Raw genomic sequence first — 10,000 nt, forward strand, 5'->3', positions numbered from 1 at the left:
TGTTTAATAAACATTAGATTGAAAAGAAGGTTCTTGCAGAATTTTTAATTTTGATTTCAAACTAGCTTGGGTGCCCGGCGTTGCTTGGGTGTTTAGAGGTGTGTGTTGAGCAGGAAAAAAAAAAGTTGTAGTATGCAGGCAGGTAGGCTCGAACCTGTGACGCGAAGGCAGAAAAGAAAGTGGAGTTGTGTGTAAGTATGTTAGTTGAGCAAAAAGAAAAGGAAAATTGCGAGCGCAAAATTTTTTTTTTTTTTTAAATAGTAGTAAGCAGGCTCGAACCCGTAACGCGCCAGAGGAAAAAGAGGTGAAAAAAAAACGATCTTACCGATATGCCTACCGTGATTGTAACGTCATGGGCGGTCGAAATAACGCCTTTCATGCGATGTCGAGGGTTGAATGGCTCGAATTTTAGGTTGGTTGAGATATGATGACTAAAAAAATAGAAAATAAATAAAGCTAAAAACTGTCCCCAAACTCATTAAAATATAATTTTCGACCGATCGGTGTGATTTTAACCTACTAAAACTGTTTTCAAGTGCTTCTTTATTTAAAGATATTTATCAGAGCGTTTGGCTATATGTGGTCATCTAATTTTACAATCCTTTGAGGCCACGAAGCAAAGTCTGAAAAGAATATACCTGCAAAAAGTTTAAAACCTAAAAATTAAATTTTCTTGCGCTTGGTAAATGTTATTTGTTGTTTATTTGATTTTTTGTACCATTTCAGTATCTCATACTACTTTTCTCTTCCGATTTTATTTTTTGTAGGTTCGAATCTTAGCCAAGGATCAAGGGTCTCCATCTCTGACAAGCACAACTCTTGCCGAAATCGATGTCAAACAAGTGGGAATTCGTCCACAATACACCAGGACCTTTTATGTGGAAAACATCAACGAGACCATCCCAATTGGAACAGGGGTGGTCACTCTACAAGTAACAAGTGTATGTACATAACATATTTCTAATTCGTGTTAATGGTGAATTTTCACAAAATCGCAAAAGGTACTTATCTCTTGGCAACACCCCAACAATGGCGATGGGTTTTAGTGTGTGCAGAGGTGGCCGACAAGGCTGATCCTGGCCTTAATCTTCCCTCCACAGTGTGAGCAGGTTGTTCCATTTCCATTTGGATGGTTGGCTTGTGAGCGTAATTCTCCCTCCCTCCTTCTCTTTCTCTTCGAGGTTCACACGTCGGTTGGTTTCGAATGTGACTGTACCTTTGGCGATGGTCTGCTTCCAAGTTTGCCTGTCCTTGACCTGGATTTCCCATGTGTATGTGTTGATGCCACACTTCTTATATGTATGTGTGAAGGTCTTCAAAAGGTCATCGACTATTTTTAAATTTTGATAACATCAAAGCTCTATTTCTGACAATGGCAAAACGTATCCATTAAGAAAGAAAAAAAATTAAAAATATCATATACTGCATTATTTTCATGAACCCATACTGTTTTATGCCATCTTGTACAATGACATCTTGTTTTAGCTTTACCACCATCTTGATGTATGCAACACAGGCGCGTTTTATATGAAGGCCGCTCAATTTACCATGCTAGAAAGTTACTCACACGTGAGAGTATCTTATATCTCTACAAAGGCACCACTCATTCATACATGCAGAATTGTTACCACATTTGGGCTGGCGCATCTAACACTAGTCTCTCCCTGCGAGACAAGGTCAAAAAAATTCTCAGACCTAATAGCAGCCAAGCTCCAACCACCATTGTCACAATGTCACATCCCTGTGCCTGTTTCACGAATACGTTAATGGAATGTGCTCTGATAAACTCATTGCACTTGTGCTCCCCCTCCCCTCCGACGTACATACTCCCGACTAACCTGACAAGCAGCAAAATCTCATCTCATCACGATTGAAGTCACTAAATGCCAGAAAAACTTCTACTCTAATAGGTTTTTTTTCCTTTGACTGCTAGACTTTGGAATTCCCGCCCTGTTTCCTGCTGTATTAACATGCAGATGTTTAAATGTAATGCAAACAGACATCTTGCTGCTCAACTCGCCTACATAATTCCCTGTAGAAATGATCCGAAATAGTAGCTCCTTGTTTAGGATGAAAAAGAGTAAAATCAGATGTCAATATATTTCTGTATTTCTGTATCGTTGTAGCCACCAGCGCAATACCAGAGATTCCGATTCGATGGTAATTCTGATGAGACGAAATATTTCTCACTTGATTCATCTACGAAGCAAATTCGCGTAGCACAGCCTCTCTATACTGACACAAGGTCACAGTATGACGTAAGTTTGACTTTTATTTTTGTTTCTTACTACCCATTCACGTTATTTTATATCAAACTAACAGGAACACCTGGCGTTCTTTAGGGGTGAATGATAATCAAAACTATGTACTTTTTTACTATGGTCATAACACACACGTTTTCTAGATTATCTCCCTTGAATAAAAACTCACTAATTCATAGATAACTATAAATAGTTATGCATGTTTGTTTGTTTTTTACTATGCTAAGCAGAATACATTATGAACTACGAGCAGAAAGACATGACGTTGCTCGGGATTCACTACTATTTGTATTTTATTAAGCTCGTAACACACAATTAATTTGTAGATTATCTCTCTTGAGTCAGAACTTAACAATTTATAGGTACCGTTGCAATATTTTTATATAATAATGGGGTATGATTGAAGAAAGTTGCAAGGTTTTATTTATAAGCACTGTTGATAGGAAATGATGAATCAAATAGAGCTAGCAACCAACCAGAAGCCGGAATCCCTCCATAAACATACTGTATCTACTAGAATTCCCGCACATAATTTTTCATATCCACACGAGGAAGATCTTTGTTTTCGTCTGTAAAATTTTGAAGTTCAAGACTTATACAGATCAACGACCTACCAAAATCTCTTTTTCATTTCCAGGTCTTATACAGATTAGCTACCCATAAGAAACTCTTCTGAAATTAAACATGGCTTCAAATTCAAAACATACTATAAATACTTATATATGTTTGTATTTTATTGTGCTAAGCTGAATACAACTTTATGAACTACATAGAGGAAAACCTGGCATTGCTCAGGATTTAATGAAGATCACTGAACTTTTTTCACTATGCTCATAATACTGTATTATTTTGTATGAGTTGGGTTATTTGGACTTCTTTTCTTATCTTGAGTGTTATTTTCACAATGTTCCGCTCGATGTAATCTCCAACTTTCTTCAGGTGTACCTTGTCGAATGCGGGACTCTCTACGTTAGCTTCTATGTTAACAGCCAGAAATCGCCAGCAAACAAAATGCATAGCAAATAACTTTTACTAAACCATGGAATAGGATTATAAGATTTACTATCTCTGAATATGTTGTCGTCATTTTTATTTGGCCTAAGACGTGTAAATCAAAGATTGCGGTTGTATTTTGTTTGTAGATGAACGTTAATTTATAGCAACAACAAAAAAAATAATAATACGCTTACTCTATTTTTAAAAATAGTAAATATAACAATATACTAATTAACTTTACCTCTGGAAAATTGACAGTAGAATATACCGTAATTTAAATTATTTTAAATTAGTTTTTCTTTTTAATTAAGCACCGACAATACTTGGGTTTTTACTGTTTCCAAAAGAGAGATATATATGAAATCATATATTGAAATAAAAAATAAGAGTTTCATAACTTTAACTTACACAGGTCGGTAAAATTAAGATTCCTGGCATTTGGCACATATTTAGTTGTTACATATTTTGTTTGTTTTCGATTTCCCGACTGTTAACTATACTGCATGATGGCAAAAATTTCAAATATGTTTATATGTTCTAACATCTATTTCTAATGCGAGCCTAATCAAAATCATATTTTATTTTATTTCTATTTTCATATGCCAATTTATAGTTCAAGGTGATGTTATCTGACAGCCGAGACCCAACAACGGAGGTACCTGCCAATGTCCTAATTACAGTGACGCGTAACCTAAACGCCCCTAATTTTATAACCACCCACAATGTCACAATTCCAGAAACCCAGTCACCTAACACAGCCGTTGTGACTGTTTCGGCAATAGACCGGGACAGGGTAAGCACTGATACAGATTCACTGAACTTTGCAAATTTAATTTTGAAGCAAGAGTTGCGCAATAACCAAACACCATTCTCTTTTTAAATCGTTCTATAATTTTATAATTATTTTTCAGAAGAAAAATCTTGCTTTAGATTTTAGCTGGTGAAATGCTTGTAGGAGGCGAAATGGTCGATTATAATAATTTGTGTCTTCTTAGCACACTTTGTTTTTTTTTCTTGTGATTTTTTTCAAAAACAAATTTCTCAGAAGAAAATAAAAAACAATAGATAAGTTAAAGTCATTTATTGGAGAAGAAAGTCTGCGAATAACACTGGAAATATCCTTTATTTTGTTGGATTTTCATCCACCAAATATACCCCTTCCTCTTGTTCAGTCAAACGCGTACGCACTTATACACACACGTGAGCACACATGCAAATTAACATTTACAAAACTTATTGTTCAAAATCAAGAAGTACCAGATACAAATGACTATCTTCTTATTCAATATTTAAATTTTTACCACTAGCAGATGTACCCGGCGTTGGCCGGTATTAAACGTAACGTTCAATCCTTTTGAAAAAATGAAGTAAAAAAAAATGGAAAGAAACTTAGACATGTGCATGAAAATATTGTTTTTTTCTAAACAGTTCACTTCTTGTAAGTAAGAAAAAATACGCGAGATGATACTGAAACCAAAATCTATAGAGAGTGAGTCAAATACGATAACCATTAGACTAGCTTTCCAAGATCTTTAAAAAGTGTTTTCAGACGTTGACAAGCAGATAACAGTCCGATGATCTCCAAGTACCAATTCTTCAACTTTTACCTCTTAGCAACCCTTTTTCCGGGTGAAAACCGATTAAAATGTTTTCCAGATGTCTGAATACCCTATATACCAAATTTCAAGTCTGTAGATCCAAAATTTTATTCAGCTTACAAAATCATTTTTTTTTTCAAAGACAAAAACTTCGGCACGTTTACAGATCTGTTTCGTTCATGTCGAACAACCGGTACTGGTATGTCAACACTGGACATTTTTTACGTTGACTCATCAGAAGAAAAAAACTTCTCAAAGAGAAAACGCATAGCTATATAGAAGATAAAATTGAAAATAAAATAAAAATAGACATCGAAATCATCCTCAGTTGTGGGGGCTGTTTTAATTACTATCTACAGTGGGCTACCATCCTCTCTTATGATGAAAAGTTACCAAAACTACGATATACTGCCTAATAGAATTGTATAAGATTTAATTTTGGTTACAAACTACAAAATGTTTTATACATGGTGTCCACAAAGTCTGGCTACATTATGTAGTCAGACTTTGTGGAAGCATCCTGCAAATTATGTAGCCAGGCTTTGTGGGTACCCTGTATATATATATATATATATATATATATATATATATATATATATATATATATATATATATATATATATATATATATATTTATAGCCAGTAGAGTTTAGTTTCCAAGAAGTACATCCAATGAAACAACAGGTGTCTACCAAAATAGTGCTCAATGAGTGAACAGAGCAGGTATATTAATTTTATTTATACAAACATTAATGGCTACATATGTGCATACATGTTTCTGTAATCACCCACGTTGGGGGATTACGTCTTCGGGCCAAGAATTACCGTCGAAAATGTATATATATATATATATATGTATGTATGTATATATATGTATGTATGTATATATATATATGTATGTATATATATATGTATGTATATATATATGTATGTATATATATATATGTATGTATATGTATGTATATATATATGTATGTATATATATATGTATGTATATATATGCATGTATATATATATGCATGTATATATATATGTATGTATATATATATGTATGTATATATATATATGTATGTATATATATGCATGTATATATATATGTATGCATGTATATATATATGTATGCATATATATATGTATGCATATATATATGTATGTATATATATGTATGTATATGTATGTATGTATATATATATATATGTATATATATGTATGTATATATATGTATGTATATATATGTATGTATGTATATATATATGTATGTATATATATGTATGTATGTATATATATGTGTATATATATATATATATATATATATATATATACAGGATGCTTCCACAAAGTCTGGCTACATAATGTAGCCAGACTTTGTGAACACCCTGTATATCAAATGCTTTAGTCAATTTCTAAATAATAATATTTAAAGGAGTTGTCCATAACTGTACTTACTTTATAATTATTTTCTAATATTCTACATTACTCTAAAGTCGGGTAATATAAATCTCTATTATATTAAGATTCCATAATTACCTTATGTTTATTTATTAATTTAAAATTCTATTATTGTTCACCGTTTATGAATTTTTACTTACCAGAGTATCTATAACAAAGTGAGATACCAAATGATTGGAGATGACCCAGCACCAAATTTCTTTGCTATAAACTCTGTCAGTGGTGCAATAACTGTAAAACCTGGCAGTAATCTCGTCAGCGCCTCCGGAATTAAGTATATGGTAAGTAGACTATTTTATTAAGACCTTTGTCACTTTGACCATCTCTATTCGTTTCTCTATCTTTTTCTCTTCTCTCCTCGTACATTTTCCCAAATGCTCTCTTTTTCCTCTGCATAGTCTATTCCTCCCGATCTCTCTGGAGAGGCACACACATACAGACAAAAACTCTTCTTTATATACAAGGTTTCATAAATAAGTTTTCAGACCTTTTTCATATGGGCACTTTTATTGATAGTACACATATGAAATCTAGTCCTCTTCGAAGTAATCTTCTCCGGCTGCAATGCACTTGTACTGTTCCAACAACTTCTAGAAGGCCCCATGGAAGTCCTCTTGTATGGACGTGTAAACGATCTTCGTCACACATCTCTGCAATTCTCATAACGACAGCCTCTAAGGTTTTTCTTGAGCTCAGGGAATAACCAAAAGTCACAGGGATCAAGGTCTGGACTACAGGAAGGCTGAGGAACTGTCTTGAGGCCCATCTTGGTCAAATAATCTGTAACAAGGATGGAGTTGTGGACTGGTGCATTCACACAAATTTCCCGCATCTTCAATTGCTCGGGAATAATTGTGCATACAGTTTCCACACTGACATAATACTGTGCACTTATTGTCTATATTGACACACGATGGTCCTTATTCATGAAATTATTTATTTGACAAATAAACTATGGTGTTCTGACTTCCTTACTCCTCCCACACCTTTCACCATCCACCACAGACTATCTTTCTTGAATCTCTTCTGCAACTGAAAAACTGATGCTCGATTCATGCAAGATATTCCAAAATCAGGCTGAAGCATTTCATACGTTTCTGTGGCATTTTTTCTAGGTTTACATCGGAATTTTATTGCATATCGTTCTTTTAAAATGTTCTCACATCCATATTGTATTTTTGAAATTCACCAGCTGTGATAATCAGGCTTTAGTAGGATGTGTTCCAATTCCTGCTGTATCTGTTAATTTTAACTTGAAATCATAAAATTTGTCAGTCATCTCATAAGAAGTATAGCAATAACATAGTGAATTTTCAAGCGTCTATGACAATTTTAAATGCCTGTACACAAAATGTCTGGAAATTTATTAAAGGAACCTCATAATAGTTTTCTCGAGGAATGAGTACATAAAATGATTGAAAAGCCTCTTCCTGAGGACACCTTGTCAAGTTCACCTCTAAAAAACGAATAATATCTTTTAAATTTTAGATAATCTTCATCCGGGACAACGCCGATTAAGTTTATTTAAATCTTGTAGATGTTTGTTGTGTAATTTTTTTTACTTTAGCTGTGCATATATATATATATATATATATATATATATATATATATATATATATATATATATATATATACAGACAATTTCCATTTTTATAATAGATGATTGACTCTTGTCTCTGATTATATTATTTTAGTATTAGAGTTCTTTCAGAAATGAGGTTTTATTTTTTGTCTTGGACCTGTCCCATAATAGTTCTTATGTTGCCCTGTTCCAAAATACACATTTTTTTTTAATTTCCAGGAAATAATCAGTCCCATTTAGGAACTGACTTGTTTTCGGATCTAGAATAATCTGGAAAACAGTGAGGAGTTATAACTTAGATAGAATTGGGAGGAACTGACGACTACACCCTTTTAGTAATTTATTTATTTTATTTTTCGTTATTGATATTTATCATTATGTTTTGTGTTTTCGATTTTTCTATCCTCCATCATTCATGAAAAATTATGCATATTTGTAAATGAAAATCATTAAACCACCTGAAAATATTTTAATTAGTTTAGCCTATAGAGATAATGTCGTAGTTTGATGAATAGACTAAGTGGGCAATTCCCTCTCCCACACACTTGTCTCTTTTGGCTCAATGCCTGATTCTTTTATGCATATAATAGCTAGCAACCCGGCGTTGCCTGATCATACAATACGCTTAAACATATTTTATTTTATGAAGATTACGTGTATATTATTATACAATCAATCCTTTATGTATCATTATATATTAGGAGTAATAATTTGCCCGGTGGACTAATTCGCTAAAAAACTTATAAAATAAAATAAAATATGGTAATGATAATTTCCTTCATCTAATTCCGTCCATGTTTATATAAAATATCATGTTAGATGATATTTGAGCTTGATGATGAATGCCCTGTAAATTTACTTTTGGTTAATGTTTAGTTTTAAAATATGCAGACAAAGAAATGCTTTGCAGTGATTTTAAATGGCACCTCTTCTTTTATCGTAAATTGAATTCATTAACAAGAAAAAAAATAAATTGGTGAGATACACTCGGGCTTGAACAAGGGATCATTCGATCTGTAGTCGTCTGCTCTACCACTAGGCTATATCTCCAGATTATAATAAATCTCTTATTTTCTAAGCGAAATGATTTGCTGAAATTTTATTATCTCCCTATGGTCGGTGTAACGTAAAATATTCCCCTCTAAAAATTCTTCTTTTTATCTAAAAGAGAGAAAAACTATTTTAAGATCAGATTTTTCCGATTTTAAAAACTTATCGGATAGAATTTCTGTACAAAACGTATCTAAGAACACTACCAGACATATAAATTAGCTTTGTGTGAAATTTTCAAAAGATAGGCCCAGCCATTTGGCAACCTATGAGGAAAGAATACATACACACACAAAGTGACTTTCATATGATAGAGATAGAAATTTGAACTGTATTACAAAAAGTGTTGATAAGTTTTCAACCATAATTTGTTGTGAAAAGTTGTTTTAAAAACAAATCATATTTTTTCATTAATGTAAAAGATTGATTCATTAATTCTTATATGCTGACTATTTTAATTTTATTTTAATGGGTTAATATAAAAAGCATCAATTCTATTGCTGTTTTCAATACTAACTATAACGTATTATATACAACTTTATTTTGCAAAAAATATATTCTCTGCAAACTTTTATGAATTAAAATTTATGAATTAAAACTATGCTTAGTGTTCATTTTGTCCATTTTCACATTCTGTGCCATGTTTACATATTGTCTAGTTCTTTGTGTGGACAAATCATGAAGCCACTAAGTAAGAAGCTAAAAAATAATACTACTCCAAGGCCAGAAATTAGTCAATGATAACAGTTAGATGGATAGATTATAACCCAGCAAACAGCAATTTTTTCCTCGTGGTCAAAACATTGCTCATAGAATGTGGGGATATTTGCTAAAATAAAATTAAAATAAATATAAAAAACATAGTTCTTAAAAAGATCAAAAGTCAAAAAATAAAAAGCTAGATTTGTTGGATAATCCAGATCCCTGGGAATGACGTCAAAGGAAAGTCGGTCAGAAGCTTGGCTGCAATTGCTCCTGAGAATGACGTCAAAGAAGTTAAAATAGGGGACGTAGAATCCTTGGAGATTAGATCAACGAGATTGATCGACATTTTAGGACAATGT

General features: G+C 32.7%; 1 protein-coding gene across 1 annotated transcript in view; it reads left to right on the plus strand.

Annotated features, from left to right (window-relative positions):
• The window catches only part of LOC145266635 (uncharacterized), a 471,019-nt gene that overhangs the window by 260,508 nt on the left and 200,511 nt on the right, over positions 1-10,000 (plus strand). Inside the window, exons 90-93 of the mRNA XM_080122558.1 lie at positions 768-941; positions 2,127-2,258; positions 3,871-4,050; positions 6,448-6,585. Of these exons, the coding sequence (XP_079978684.1) occupies positions 768-941; positions 2,127-2,258; positions 3,871-4,050; positions 6,448-6,585 (624 nt within the window). The remainder of the gene's footprint in view (positions 1-767; positions 942-2,126; positions 2,259-3,870; positions 4,051-6,447; positions 6,586-10,000) is intronic.

The sequence above is a fragment of the Euprymna scolopes genome, chromosome 41 (assembly GCF_053919585.1).
Source record: "Euprymna scolopes isolate OS-2025 chromosome 41, ASM5391958v1, whole genome shotgun sequence".
Taxonomy (NCBI): domain Eukaryota; kingdom Metazoa; phylum Mollusca; class Cephalopoda; order Sepiida; family Sepiolidae; genus Euprymna; species Euprymna scolopes.